This window comes from Penaeus monodon, chromosome 6 (assembly GCF_015228065.2).
Source record: "Penaeus monodon isolate SGIC_2016 chromosome 6, NSTDA_Pmon_1, whole genome shotgun sequence".
Lineage (NCBI taxonomy): Eukaryota > Metazoa > Arthropoda > Malacostraca > Decapoda > Penaeidae > Penaeus > Penaeus monodon.
The window spans coordinates 55,111,650-55,129,149 of NC_051391.1; the positions used below are offsets into that span (position 1 = coordinate 55,111,650).

At 34.9% G+C, this 17,500-nt stretch overlaps 1 protein-coding gene across 1 annotated transcript in view; it reads left to right on the top strand.

The window, feature by feature from the left end:
• LOC119574087 (heparan sulfate 2-O-sulfotransferase 1-like) overlaps positions 1 to 17,500 on the top strand; it is a 74,731-nt gene that overhangs the window by 1,031 nt on the left and 56,200 nt on the right. The window contains exons 2-3 of the mRNA XM_037921166.1: positions 7,860 to 7,968; positions 16,841 to 17,002. Coding sequence (XP_037777094.1) covers positions 7,860 to 7,968; positions 16,841 to 17,002 — 271 coding nt within the window. The remainder of the gene's footprint in view (positions 1 to 7,859; positions 7,969 to 16,840; positions 17,003 to 17,500) is intronic.

Here is a 17,500-nt window from a genome sequence, read left to right on the forward strand (position 1 = left end):
AGAGGGGGAAGGAGGAAGGAAGAGGGAGAGAGTTTTATCTGAAAGGTGTTAACTGCATATATTAGACAAGTGGTACCTACGCGGCATATTGGTAAATGTGATCTGTAAGCAAAATCTAAAATTACAGATCTGAAAGTATTGAAGTGACGAATTGAATCTGGCTCACGAAAAAAAAAAACTTTATGTTATCCATGCAGCAGTATCTGAGATGCTAATTCCAAAATTTGATGAACAATGTACTACATGGCAGTTTAATTATTCAGAGACTAACCATAAATATCTTTCGTAAATGGAACCTTTCTCTCTCTCTCTCTCTCTTTTTTTTTTTTTTTTTTTTTTTTTGCTTCTACAATTAATCCATCAAAGAAAGTTTGCGTCAGTGTGGCGTTGCAATATTCTACCTTCCATAGAACGATAAGGCATTTTGTAACTGACCTCTTCTTAGCTGAGTCAAGTTCTAAACATCACCATAGAGGATAGTTATGTGTATGTTTTCCAGCAAGAAATAAATAAATTTATTAATAAATATCACACACATTTACATATACAGCCAAACGTACATACACACACACGCACGCACCCCCCCCCCCCCCACACACACACACTGAGTTTGGAAACACTGGAGGACCATACATTTCTTTATCTTTATGTACCCTTAATGTACCCAAAAATGTAAAGCACATGTATATATATATATACATATATTCATATATATATATATATATATATATATATATATATATATATATATATATATATATATATATATATATATATACGTATATAACTGTACAGAGGGGATATGAAGAGGATTGTGGTCCAATTTAAAATAAAATGGGACTGGGAGGACCTCTTATTTAACCAAGAAACCTTTATCCATTATCCGTCTGAGCTCGTGTATTGTAAAACTTTCACAAGCATTCTATGAATTTCTTGGAGATATGCATGGAGTTTTCTGTGATACAACCCGCTCTGATTCGTATCTATACTGGCTATGTTTAATATAGTCCATTATTTTATATTCACATGCCTGCACACCTTTTGAGATAGTGTATTACCAAACTTTGTCACACTTTCTCTAATATAGTAGACTACGATACTCTTTATTAGTATAAGCTTTGCAGTTATTATTGTTTTAATACTCAAAGTTTGGTTTAGATATATGCTTTCTTTTCTTTCTTTCTATTTGGCATTAGAAATTATTTTAGTGAAGCTATATTTCGCAATCAACGTTAAAAGAAAATTTATAATAATAACAACTTATATGACTTGATTTATCTGAATTGTCGAACAAAGTTTCCATGATTCACTTGTATCACTGCCTTTGGCCTTTAAATTCTTTTATAGTCAAATGTTTTGTTTAATAAGTTTTAAATACACGGATGGAAATGTATCGTTCCCGCCATCACTTAGGCCAGAAAGCAGAAGTATGTCCACCTATTAGAACATTCAAATAGGAAAATTCAAGTGTGGGCGTGCAGACAGCGGTGGAAAAATTATATCACACAAGCACACAAACTCACACACACACACACACACACACACACACACACACACACACACACGCACACACACACATATATACACACATATACACACACACACCTATGTGTATATATGTGTTTGTATGTGTGTGTGTGTGATGTGTGCGAGAGTGAGTGCGTGCGCGAGCGTGCGCGAGCGTGCGCGAGCGTGCGCGTACGGGTGTGTGTGTCCACGCCAGCATACATGCACAGCCAAAGCCAACATGAAAGAAATCTATATGGTTGTTCTAGACCCGTCAGAGACGTAATTAATAGTTGTATGAAATAGGAATAATAGATAAAAATGAACTGCAAAATAATACAAAAAAATGTAAGGATCCCAACCATTCAAATATGCACAACGCCGCTGCACAGTTATCGCAAACAACAACTTTCCTCTGTGGTAACAACGTGTTTTGTTATTCAAAGGTAAATACCTATGATGCTCTAGGGTAAATGTGGCAAATATTCATCACGCAAATACAAATCAGTATTTACGGAAAAGGTCTAATGTTGTTTTAAATAAGAAGGTAGAACTATGACCTATAAAAAAATCAGACTAGGGAAGAAACTACGTCTTCTCTGCACACACACGCACCCGCACACACACACACGCACACACATACACACACACACACACACACACACACACACACACACACACACACACACACACACACACACACACACACACACACACACACACACACACGCGCGCACACGCATGCACACACACAGTCACACACGCATGTATCTGTGTATATTTATATATTAAATATATTATATTGAATATATATAATTTATATATAATGCTATACAACACACACGTATATATAAACACTTGTATACATATGTACGTGTGTTTTGCAACTTCGAAAAGATCATTGAATTTTTTACCTCTAACAATAAGCAGTATGATCTCAGGGAAGGTCCACTGGGAAATCAGCATCCGTTGCAGTTACTATACAAAAAAAAAAAAAAAAAAGAAAAGAAAGAAAGAAAGAAAAAAAAGAATGAGACAAACATCATTCGCTCAGTGTTACCTTATGGCTAGAGGTGATGCCCTATTTGGCGAGGGAATCCGGGAAAAAATGCTCATGTATTAATTAGGTGTCCGAATTATCTGCCTACTGAAGTGTTGTACTGTTCTGGTATACAAGAATTAGTGGCCTATTCAACGGACAAACATGAAAAACAAACCTTATGTACAGTAATATTTAAAGGCTTTGCGTTTATTTTTATTGAAAATGATGGGACTGAGAATTCGGAATAATCTGTAATCAATGAATCAAAGCAATAAAAAAAAAAAAAAAAAAAAAAATCAGCAGTAAAATATTACCACATATCCTGTCTGAATTCTATGCACAGCTTATCATCGATACTATTTTCTCTGTGTTTTAGAAATAATACAATATAGAAGATATAAGCTAACTCGTCTGAATTCATAAATACATCCCATTCTTTATGCATTTTGACATTTATCTGCACCTGTGTGAATAACCCAGAACCAGTATTTATGTATACGCAAGGAAAGCCAGCGATTACATCGATTTGATTCATACTTTAATTCTCAAAATAAAATTTAAAAGATAATTATAATTAAAAGGACATGTGAATTAACTGATATAGTATATGTATCTGTGTCACTTTCTTTTTTTTTAGAATTAAGAAAGATCTTACGGACACTACACTCAGTTATAAATAAATTGGTTGTATTTATAATAAACGTTCCTTTTTCCGATATAAATCTATAATATAATTTGACATGTACCTAGATGAAAATGCAAAATTAAAATAAATAAATGCGATATGTTTCTTTAAAAGAAAATGCATATGGTCAGCTGTTTTAAAAATGTGTCTACTTTCCGCTAAATTGTTTGGCTTTGGTTATAATACTCTTGGTCTCGGATTCTGGCAGATCATCGAATATATGTTAAAGGAGTCCAATAACGTCATAGATAATACCATTCTCATCAGGATCTGTTAACATCCTTCTGATCAACGAACTAGCACAATCACGTCACTGCTCAATCATGTAAGTTCCACTCTTTTCTACTGATGTAAAATTTCGTTCAAGAGGGCAATCGATGTTTCGTTTAAGAGCTTTTGTTGCTCGGTATCTTGAGGCTGTAAATGGATTTTCTTTTGTCTTGATTGAGGATTGAGAGAAGCAATCTTTGCCTTTTCTTACTTTACAAGGTTTTGGCTTGTTAACGTAATTACAAATTTTCCGGATGTGTGTGTGTGTGTGTGTGTGTGTGTGTTGTGTGTGTGTGTGTGTGTGTGTGTGTGTGTGTTGTGTGTGTGTGTGTGTGTGTGTGTGTGAATTAATAAAGAAAGAAATGTGTATATAATTGTACATATATGTACACACACACACACACACACACACACACACACACACACACACACACACACACACACACACACACACACACACACACAACACACACACACACACACACACGTGGAGAGATACAGAAACGGGGGAAATAGCAAGTAATAAAGAACGTGGTTGAATTTATTTCTGGATGTGTTCAACTGGCACACCTGTAGGTAGGCGTCCCCCCAACTTGTTTATATTTTCCTTTTTCTTTCTTTGAGTTTAAATAACACACATCCCCTTTATTCCCTAGAGTTATAGTAATGTTTTTATGTGTCACACAACAACTAGACATCTTGTGTTTGATTTGTAACATAATTCAGGGCACTTGGAACAATGTACACCCTGGGCAAGGTTCTGTAATTGAATGGGAGAAGGTACATCATGGGGGAAAAATCGTTTTATTTAATCGTAGTGGTTCTTAGTGACGTTGACAACACAGTGCAAAAGTTCCTTTACCCGTTTGAATTAAGAGAACCTAACATCATCTAATCTAATTCATTTATCCAATATGAAGTTAAATTCATGTAAAAATACACTGCTTAGCTGAAGATGCCACGTCATTCCACCCCTAACAAGTTTGAAACCAAGTATGATAAGAATCCAACATTAACTCTCATTATTTCAAGTACACACTACTGGTTTCTAGGACTGTTTCGATAGAGTCCCTCAATGAAGGTCAAACATCCTTTTGTCCGTGGATTAACATAACCTTGCCAGGGCTTCCTTACCAAACCGTAGCTGAATGCAGGGAGACCTGAAGACAAGGCTGCCAAATCTATACAATTTAAAAATAAAGAGATTCTGATCTTGCTACAACTGACTGACATCAGATAAAGCAACAAAGCAGATAACACATTTATTTGTGAAATTGCAAACAATTACACTGTCAAGTCAACGCAAATGCGTTTCTAAATCAGTGTTCAGTACCGGTTCCATATATAACTTATTGGTCAGTTTCTCTTCGTTTTCGGATAAGCTTCAGGAGTATATATATTTGCGTGTATTAACAATTATGTGGACAAACAAACACACACACACACACACTCTCTCTCTCTCTTTCTCAATTTATTTATTTATAAATAAATATATAGATTCATATATTTATAAATGTATGCACACGCACACGCACACCACACACACACACACACACACACACACACACACACACACACACACACACACACACACACACACACACACACACACACACACACACACACAAACAGACAGACACACACATTTTCATATACATATATACACATACATGCTGGATATATAACTGTTTACCTACATGTTTATATTGCTGAGACACTGCATACATACGTGTCACAAAGACGTTAAACATTTTGCTTCAAGGATAATCAGGTATCATTACATTTGTTAACGAAGAAACTTTCAATGATTTACAACTCCTGAATATTAATACTGCACGGGAAACGAAAACGAAGTTAGAGACTATACACACTTTGAATGGTTAAACATATGTGCACAACTTGATGTAACTGTAAGTCTATATTTCACTGTATTTTGCCCTTTTTTCCTTTCTGAAATTACTATTTTCATTACCACTATCGATCTTATTCTTGGTAGAACGAATACTTGGATCTGCCTCAGTTTCAACATACGCATTTGCATAGGGATATATTGAGTAATTAGACACTGTATATACTGGTTGTAGTGAAGAGAGAGAGAGAGAGAGAGAGAGAGAGAGAGAGAGAGAGAGAGAGAGAGAGAGAGAGAGAGAGAGAGAGAGAAAGAGAGTATAGTATCTGAGAGAGTATCTGACTCATATATTCTTGCTTACACACACACACACACACACACACACACACACACACACACACACACACACACATATATATATATATATATATATATATATATATATATATATATATATATATATATATATATATATATATTCTCTCCGTCTTTGTCCGATTCGCCAAGGTCACATTTTCAGTTTAATCACCTAACTCTTAATACTGATGATTACACATGTTTGGATTGTACGACTTACAGAGCATAGTTTCAATTCATTTTATTCTTTTATTAATTCTGCTGCATTCAACATTACATTCTTATTATTATCTTTATTAAAGGCGACTAAAGAGCCCAATGTATGTACATTTTAACCGTTTTTCCCTTTCCTAAATCTGGACTAAGTATGCGTAAGTAAAGCTTCATGTGAATTTTCAGTTGTTTGCATAAGTATAAATGATTCAGCGCTGAGATTAACGAATATGTAAGTACTAAAAAGGGAATTTATTAGGGTGGCGAGTTGCCTTCATTGGTAGTGGTAATAGTAGAAATAAATATAATGATAACATTTACACCAATGGGCTATGCTGCTCATGTTGATGATAATGATGATACTATTACTAGTTATGATAATAATTTTAATAATCATCATCATCACATCATAATGTCATCATCATCATCAACATCAATAATCGTCTTCATCATCAAATAACATTAATCATTGTAATGATGACAGGAGTAGTTTTGATTATCACGTGGTCAATGAAAATGATAATTAAATGATAACGATCTAATTAACGTTGAATGAGCATAACACAGGCATCCCCTAATATGAGAGAAATAACCCCTCATGTGAGAGAAATAAACACACACGAAAGTCACCTCAGCCCGTCACCCAAGGTAATCAACTACGGAAATTTCTAATCAAGGCTAATAGATCTAACATCATGGGCCTCTTTCCGTTTTCAGTTTGTTTGTTTACGAGTCAGAAACAAACTAAAAAGAAAAAGGAAAAAAAGGAAAGATTTTGCGGTTTAAAATAATGCATTCGAAGTCGAAGCAAATTGGATGTGAAAATATAAACGGAAGGTGTGATTTTACTTGGTGTAACTACTATTAGAAATAATGGATGAGGTCGCAGTATATAATGAAGAGGAATAGACTATTGTTCACGTAATCAGAATTTGAGGCTTGGAGGCTGTGGAGCAATGCTTAAACATAAAGTAACTTGAGGAACAAAGGCAAGCATGGTCATTAAAGGAACCCTCTAGTTCTGGTTCGATGTGTGAGCGAGTTACGCAACCTATGTTTTATTATTTTATCTATTTGTCTGTTCCTTTAGGGCTTTTTAAGCCGTATATATATTGATAAATAATTTTCTCTTTCTTCTTGTGACTGTATCGTTATTAGCATTATTAGTGTTATTAATAATATTATTACTACATACTTTTGCTAATACCAGTAGTCATACTGCTACTACTACTACTACAAATAACAACACAGCAACAACAACAATAATAACAATAATAATAATAATAATAATAATAACAATAATAACAATAATAATAATAATAATAATAATAATAATAATAATAATAATGCCAGCAACAATGATAATAATAATACAATGATGATGCTATTATCATCAGTGTTATTAATATTCCTTTTCCTATTGTTATTATTGTTGCTGTTCTGTAATTATTGTTCTTGCTGCTTTTGCACTATATTATTGCTATCATCATGACTATCATTCTCATCATCATCGTCATCATCATCATCATCATCATCATCATCATCATCATCATCATCATCATCATCATCATTATCATCATCATCATCATTATCATCGTCATCGTCTTACTCCTCATCATTATCATTATTATTATTATTACCACTGTTATCCCATCATCATCAGTTATCTTTATTACTACTACCTTGGTACTGCTACTTCTTGCACTTTTGCTACTATGACTAGTACTATTATATTATCGCAATTATCATTATGACTATTATTTTTTATTAGCATTACCACTTATATCATCTGTCCTCATCACTCCTTCATTCTCATCGTCATAAACAAATCACTTTTTTATCTATTTTTTTAATGAATTTATTTTATTTATTTATTTATTTTTTAATGACAACAATTTCTATTAAATAAAGCCATTTTCCAATTCCCTATCTTACAGTTGCAATTACGCCCACTGCGAGGAACGTGACACCTGAGCACACTCGCCTGCTTATCTACAATCGTGTGCCGAAGTGCGGATCGACTACCACCTTTAAATTACTCAACACGTAAGGATTAGATTAATTAAGGAAATATCATAACCCCATGAACGTCAAGTTGTCAGTCCTGATATAATATATATATACATAATACATACATATATATTAAAAGGCCGGGCCATAAGTGAAAGGCCCGGGCGAAGCCAGAACTTCGCAAATCTCAAGCAAGCAAGTACATATATATTGAAATCTGATTTTTAATGTGTTAAATACAGAGTGTGCCTTTATATTCATTAACGCAAATGTGGCTACGTAGCTGTGTTTATACTGAGTCGTGTGAGAAATACAAACACATAAGGGTTTATTCCTGATTTAACAAAATGCAATGCATAGAAAGCGCGTAATGATACATTGCATAGTTATTGTTTTCGAACAATTAAGGAATGATTAGTTGATTATCTAAAATTATCTGCCGCGTTAACAGTTTCAACAAGGTCATTAGTGGCGAATAACTTGTAGAATAAAATTATAAAATATATAAAATGTGTAAAATCTATCAATAAAAAAAGTCTTAAATAAATAAATGAATATATCAACAATCAATGTATAAATATTATGTTATAAGAGTATACAATTATTGCATAAATATGCATAATCAAATTTTATTTAAAATATTAGTCTCCTTTAGAAACTAATAAGACCTTCTTCCCCAATACATGTTTCAGTGAATATGGGTGCTATCTGTACCTGTGATACAACACATTGTATAGAAAGCACGTGCATGTAATGATACTGTTAGCGCTGATAATAGCCTTTCGTTTGACTGTGTGCAGCAAGTGGTCAGCGTTTTTGAGCAAGACCATGAATTTAGTTTCAAATACCGTAAACGCAATCAGCTCTGCAGTTTATAGTACTGTCCACACGTTCTGATCACATTCCGAGAAAAGCTAACTCATGCAGTGTTCCTTTCGGCCTAGAAAAAGCTCCCATATATATATATATATATATATATATATATATATATATATATATATATATATATATATATATTTAAATATATATATGTGTGTGTGTGTGTGTGTGTGTGTGTGTACACATATGTATATATAATGTAGTGTGTGTGTGTGTGTGTGTGTATGTGTGTGCGTGCGTGTGTGTGTACGCGCGTGTGTGCGCGTGCGTGCGTGCGTGTGTGTGTGTGTGTGTGTGTGTGTGTGTGTGTGTGTGTGTGTGTGTGTGTGTGTGTGTACGTGCGTGCGCACGCGCATGTGGCGCACGCACGAGATCTAAACAAGTAGACAAGTGAATATCGTAAAAAAAAACTAACAGGAATGAACCAGCACCTGTATGACTCGTACAGTCTGGAAACACTTGTGGAATCACTAAACCAGACAGAACCCCCCACCCCCCACCCCGCTCTTTCTCTCTCTCTCCTCTCTCTCTCTCTCTCTCTCTCTCTCTCTCTCTCTCTCTCTCTCTCTCTCTCTCTCTCTCTCTCTCTCTCTTGCTTTCCGTTTCTGAATTGGATATTATTTACTGCGCTTTCTCACACATGTCGGGAACAATACGTGATCTGTTTGAAAGAAAGGCGTGTCTTTGGGTGCCATTGGGGTGGAAAGACTCAACAAGTGGCTTATGAATACTTGGAGACATGAAATATACTGGAGTTGGAAGGCCACTTGAACCCTAGCGAGGTAGTTAGTATTCTAGGGGAAGCTCTGTGTTACATGCGTATATATTATACGTATATATTATGTTCACTCATTCATTTTTTTTCTCTCTCTCTTCTCTTTCTCTCTCTCTCTCTCTCTCTCTCTCTCTCTCTCTCTCTCTCTCTCTCTCTCTCTCTCTCTCTTCCTCTCTCTCTCTCTCTCTCTCACACACACACACACACACACACACACATACACACACGCGCGCGCGTAACAGGTACCACCAATTCCATTTACCTAACTGAATAAAAAAATATAATTAACTTTTGACTCTTCGTTATCATAATCAAAAAATGGGGATTTGTCTTTACTTTTGGTAATTATAACAATATCGAGTAAATTATAGAAATAAATGTATATCTAATTATATCTGATATATTACGACTCATTCCCAGGACAAACACGATGAGATTAGCTATGCCCCTTTTCGACCCTATCAAGTTGGGCATTATTTCATTGTAAGTGCTTTTTCAGCATATTATCTTCGAAAATTATTCAGTAATAAAGAATTTTTAAAAAATCGAAAAATAAACTAGAAAAAAAAATTGTAATGAATAAATGCAAAGAAGCTGGGCTTACCTAGGCAGGATTTTCATCACGACGGAGCGGTACCACCTATGTTGAAGGACTTTGCTGCGATCGATATATACAGAAAGCTGTGGGGTATATTCAGCGTAGTTATATATCTATATTGTTATACATCTAAAGAACAGATAAAAAAATATATATGTATAAGGACCGAAAAAAAACCGTCAGAAACAGAGACGAAATAAGCAGGAATTGTGATATAAGCACAAAACAAGAGAAGAAACGAGGTTAGGAGCAATAAGAGGCTCCTGGAAGTCAAGGAGAGGGAGAGAGAGAGAGATTTCTTTGTCCCTCTACATTTTTTATTGCGTGCGCTGACTCCCTTCCTAAAAGAGCTAAGATTACAACCTGTGAACCATTAAACCACAAGAAGAATTCCACTGTTGTAGTGTCTTATTATTTATTTATTCTTTATTCCGCGAACCCCCCCTCAGACGTAAATTCACACGAATCCAACGATACCACATATAAATCTAACATTGAATTAAATATCGTACATATAACCTCTGTCTCTAAGGGGGGGGGGGGCATGTAGAAAACAAACCTACGTTTTCATGGAAGCACAAGGGAAAACATCAGTCAGTATAGAGAAGTTTAAAGCTGAAGGTCTGCTGCAAGGGCCGATGTGCAGTGCCCGACTGAGGAATATGTTAAGCCCCAGTCCAGCTCTGGGTTTGGCCTGGGCGACAGAAAGGTGATTTATGACCATAGCAGATTACTAAAATGTTGTGTGTATTATATATATATATATATATATATATATATATATATATATATATATATATATATATATATATATATATATATATATATATATATATATATATACATATATATATTATATATATATATATATATATATATATATATATATATATATATATATATATACACAATTTATACACATATAGATATGCTTGTATGTGTATTTAGTAAAGATAAATGTGTGACCTGTGATAATACATTTAATTTCTCTATTTCTCTTCTGTTATTACATAATCCATTGAATCTAAATTGTCTTTTCAAGCAGCACTTTATATTGAGATGTTTTATATCAAATTATGTAGGGATGAATCTGTCTGAAACGCATTATTCTGCAAATCCAATATTGTGATACTACTAGATTCAATAGTTAAGAAATATGTAAATTAAGAACCGAAATTTATAACAAAATGCATAAAATACTTTAATTTCTATTCAGTTTCCTTTTTCCCTACCAGATGCAATTTGACTTTTCGAGCATATATATATATATATATAAATATATATATATATATATATATATATATATATATATATATAATATATATGTGTGTGTGCAAGAACACACACACACACACACACACACACACACACACACACACACACACACACACACACACACACACACACACACACACACACACACACACACACACACACACACACACACACACACACACACACACACACACACACACACACACACACACACACACACACATAATATTCTTCATACCATTTCAAAAAAGAAATAATATGATATTTATGTGATATTATTTTCTTCCAGCTGTTTAATTGTTGCGTTTTCAATTAGATTAAATGGATTTTTTGATTTCTGATTATATCCATTTTTATAGATTCAGTTTTCCTAAGGCCACTTGTTAATATTGAGGGAAATTCTATGCTAAGTGACATATTTATTTTCTAACAGACGTATTAGTCAATTAATTTTATTATAACCTTTAAGGTTGCCGCACACTTGTTCAGACCGGAACCGCCGCCGAACCTTCCGACGCCTCAGATCAGATCAGAACCGACGCGCTATGCGCACACCAAAGCAGACGCTTCAGACCGGAACCGAAGTGAATACTGGCTAGTGTTCCGTTTAGCCTTGGCAGCAGAAAGACGTGCTTGCTATCTACCTACGATGAGCGATTCACCGCTCAGCAGTGAAGAAGAAGTGTTAGTGTTGTCTCTTGCAGTAAAATGTGAAGAAGAGAAAGAAGAGGAAAGAACAAAGAGAACAATATGGGTACATGATATATGCGCTTCAAGAGAGGAAGAAGGAGAATACCATACACTGTTTCCACATTTAAAGAGAGACGATACTAAGTTTTTCCAGTATTGTCGCATGTCGTATGCAAAGTTTTGTGAACTGCTCTCACATATAAAAGAAGTCGATGAACACACTAATCACCAAACTCATGAGCCTCTCCCGCCACCGCTACACACCTCCCTTCTGCGCATGCGCAGCCTCTCCGAACCATCAGAACTATCAGAAAAAATATCTTTCAAAGAATTCTGCTTCGGTTCGGATGTGATCTGACGCGTCGGTTCCGGTCTGATCTGAAGAGGTGTGCGCAGGGTGTACCTTAGACATTTCTGTTCTGTTCTGACGCGTCGGTTCCGGTCTGATCTGAACAAGTGTGCGGCAACCTTTATAACGCAGATAAGGACAAATAATTTCACACTTCCCTTATTCTGTTTTCAGTATTTGTTATAACACAAATCTGAATATTTTGATTAATTATATCAGGGTGTTGCAGAAAATAACATTTCTGCACACATGGCATAGCAAAAATTTGGCTTTTCATTTTGTCAGCTGGTTTAAGTAGTTAGAAAGAGTTACGACAATAACCTAACAAAATAAATAGATAAAGCATGTTAAATAGACTAAAGAATACTGCAGGTGCTTGGTCGGTGGGCAATGGGTTTGATTTTGGTTCTTTTGACTTTTTCGCCAGAATTTTTACCCTTCCCCCTTTCTCTCTCTCTCTCTGAAAGACTGAAAATATTTTTCGTATGTTTTTACTTGTTCTTTTTCTTTATATTATCATAGTACGTGGTAGTAGTTCAGAATTCTAGACTATGGTAAGTCTCATTCCAACGGATTTTTATAGATCGGCGTGTCTTTTCTCGTCAGATTTCAAGTGGCATTAAATCAAAATCCAGATGCAATGTAATGTAATAACAGAATTCTTTAATCTCTAATAAGCAATTTTTACCCTTATCATCAAGGAACCTACAATTTATTCAAATACTACCCCATATGACGCTTTTCAGTATTGGTATATTAGTGCTGGTAAGGAACTGTCGAAGAAGTACACTCTCGTTAAAATTCTGCCCTTGTCCTATTTAAAGGCGAAATAGCAAAGAACAGTTTCCTGGTACATTTGGGAACGTTCGGAATTCAGGGTACAAACAGGTGGTCCCTTTCTGTGAGTTTTTCTTCAAAAAATCCTTCCGCGCGTTGGAATATTTGTCTCCACATGGTAATTCGGGTGAATTTTGCACCCAAGTCTTCCGAAGCAGTTACATTTGTAAGAACCCTTTCTTTTCGTATACTCTTAATATTGTTGTTTATTATGGTTTGCCTACTCTCATTATGGACCGGGCATGAACGGCGTCGAGAGAAAAGAAAACGTCAGCTCTACATGTTATCAATGCTAAAAACTGTATCCTTGACCTGTGATGAAACGATAGGGTTCACATGCATGAGAAAAATATCAATGATTATAATTTTACAGGGTTACATGAATTATTCGATACGTCGATACCAAGGGATAGAGACAAATAATTCAATTTCCTCCATGGAATTATAAATGAAGATTGTCCTCTGATCTCAAAACCTGTTCGTGGCCTTGTGACCTGTGATCTGTACCTGTAATTTTTGTACCGTGAGGTTGTACCCTTATGTTCGCGATATCATTTTTTAAAAAATTCTTGCAGTACCTTAAGATCATATGGATAAATTCATGCATTTCTTAATTGAGTTCCTTCTAGTAAATCTTTTCTTGCTGTAATAGGATGAATACATATTTGAAAGACCACTGATAATTATAGAAAGTCTATTATGTATAAACAAAGGTTTCTTGTAAATGCCCTTTTCTACACCCTAATCTTTTTTTCTTTTTACGAGTTATAAACTATGATTTAATAACATTAACACCTGACCTTTTCTCCAGGATAATAGCTGTTCCATCAACTCTTCCCGTCACGATATACCTTAATACTGTATACGTTAATAGCTATCCATATTATTATTAATCTGATGATGCTGAAGATGGTAATGGTAATGGTGGTAATGATGATGATGATGATGATGATGATGATGATGATGATGATGATGATGATGATGATGATGATGATGATGATGATGATGATGATGATCATCATCATCATCATCATCATCATCATCATCATCATCATCATCATCATCACCTACATAAGTATGGCTGTAAAGAATTGATTTCTATTTTGCTCACCACATGAAGCGCTATAGAGTCTGGTCTACATGACATCCTTTGGCAAGTCATTCAACCATTTCAGAAGACACAACCCAATTTCTTGGCCATCACCTCCAGCAATTGTTTCATACCACTTCATACAGTGTACTTTATTTCCCTCTATAAGTGATTACATTGTATTCTGCTACTTGTCTGTTATAGTAGACAACTCCTGTCTGCAACATTCGGCATTGCAATACTTTCAGGAGGTCAGTGACAATTCCTTTATTTTTCATAGCAAGTTCTTTATCAGTTTTCTTCAGTTTATAAGCGATATCTGCCAGTTCACGGGTCCTTGTTCTTTCCTCCTCAATGTGAATGTTTTCATCATCACGAGCAGTTGCTAAGAATGCCTTGGAAGTGTCACATTTCTCATATGTATCTTTAAGTAAGAGCCGAAAAGAAAAATTGAAACTTTCGTTAAAACTTTTCCATAAAAATGTTTCTTTTCAGGGACAATGTCATTCTCTTGGCAATGTTCTTTGTTACGAGCGATACATCTGAGCTACAGTAAGGCTAGGATTTAAATAATTCCGTTCCGAGCTTCTCCTAGTGTAGTGACTCTTATAGGCTGGGAATTTGTTTGTATGATCCTTAATAAAATTAACTGCTTCAGAGGATATTTTCTTCTGTTTCCCATGTCTCATTCTTCCATCTAGTGGAAGAACCCCAGCAGTTGTTTATCGCTTCTTTTCTGCCCTACTCAAGCTTTCTTCAATGTAATACCAAACGTAGATAGAAGCATTGTTTGACACACTTCTCTTTTAGGTCTACTCCCTGAAGAAAATAGCGCCTTGCAAATTTTCTTCAGCTTTCTCTCATCCTTTTGTAGCAACTTTCGTGTTTTCTGAACTTCTAGAATCAAACCACATAGGGCTTGATTCTGTGCTTCTGTTGCGTCTCGGCATTTCTGGTATATTTTCCTTCGTTCCTCTTCTGCAACTTTCTCACTGCACTTTTTGCGACAGCCTTCTTTATAAGAGCTTCTCAAAGGGCTGCCCTGCAACATATTTTCCGGTAGGGGAAATGTACGTTTCTCCTCTCTCTTTCTTGTATTTTTGAACATTTCTTTTCCATAGTGACGGTCGCGTCGTATGTCTCCTGCTCAGACCTTTGTCTGCTGCAGGTACATCACATTTTGCAAGACAAAGTGAAAAACAACATATTATGCAACACTGGATCGTGATTTTAGGGTTAAATCAAAGTAATGAATTAAATGTGCTCTCAAGAGTATATAAAAAAGGTACATTAGTAGGTTTTACCTAACAGGGACACTAGAAGATGGTTTGTAGCCTTACCAGCAATATTGTCATCTGTATCTCTCCTCTTTTTCATTATCTAGCATGTTTACGGTTTCATTCGCTGCCAACACTTTCAACTGGGACCTTTCCTATGTAATAAAGGAGAGGTAAAACTTATTACATCACACCACACACACACACACACACACACACACACACACACACACACACACACGCACACGCACACACACACGCACACACGCACGCACACGTACACGAACACGCACGCACAGACACACGCACGCATGCACGCGCACGCACGCACACACACGCACTATGATGCTACTGGCAATATTTCACCGAATTTTTCTCGTTCTTTCTTTCGCTTTTTTTTTTTTTTTTTTTTTGAAATAGTTTCATAAAAAAACAACATGCACGTTCAGTGTAAAGAAAATTTAATAATACACACCAACCTGACGGAAGAGGTAATCCAGCTTTTAGGTTAGGTTAGGTTAGCATAGCATTGTCGCGCGGGGTATCCAGCAGCGGTGATTGTTGTGTCCCTAGAACTCAAAACTGACATTGGCATATATATATATATATATATATATATATATATATATATATATATATATATATATATATATATACATATTATATGTGTGTGTGTGTGTGTGTGTGTGTGTGTGTGTGTGTGTGTGTGTGTGTGTGTGAATAATGTATATATATACGAATGGTAAAACACTCTACTGTGTTGATACTATGGAAGAAAAACCCACAGTGCACTTGTCTCGTTTTTAATAAATCCACTTAGTGCATTGTGGATTTTTTTTTTACCATATATATATATATATATATATATATATATATATATATATATATATATATATATATATATATATATATAAGAAAGTAAGAGAGGCAGACAAAGACAGAGGTACACAGTCACATATGTTTATATGTGATTTCCAATATTAATAGGATTGCGTGCTCTTTCAATGACTATGAATAACTCGCATTCAATTATGTGTGCTCTCTCTCCCTACACACACACACACACACACACACACACACACACACACACACAAAAAAAAAAAAAAACTGACACCTAAATCTTTTATATTTTTTTCAGGTTGCGGAAACTGAACAAATTTCGCCACAGGAACTCGGAAATCTACCACAGTGAATGGCTCACAGTGGAGGAACGCAGACGATTACTAAAGGGTCTTTACAAATTCACCAGTAAATATCCCAGGAGTTTCGACCGTCACCTGTTTTATTTTAATGCTACGAGGTGAGAGAGAGAGAAAGAGAGAGGTGGTGGTGTGTGTTTGTTTGAGTAGTCAAGACCTCTGTTGGGAGTTGCTTCCTTGTACTGAGTGCTAGTGGAGGATGATATATTGATATTATGGTGGTGGTATCGATAATGAAAGTGAAAATTGAAATGGTAACGATGATAATAATGCTGCTAATGATTGTAATGATTATAGTGATAATGAAAAAGATACTGATGAAGATAAAAATGATAATGATACTGATGAAAATGCTAACGATAATGATAATTATAATTGTCATTATCATAATAACAATAATAATGTTAATGTTAATTACAACTGATAATGATAGTAATAATAATAAAATCATAAACGAAAATGATGATGATGATGATAACATTAATAATAATGATGATGATGATGATAATGATAATAATAACAATAATAATAATAATAATGATGATAATAGTAATAATAATAATAGTCATAATAATGATAATAATAGTAAAAAAATAATA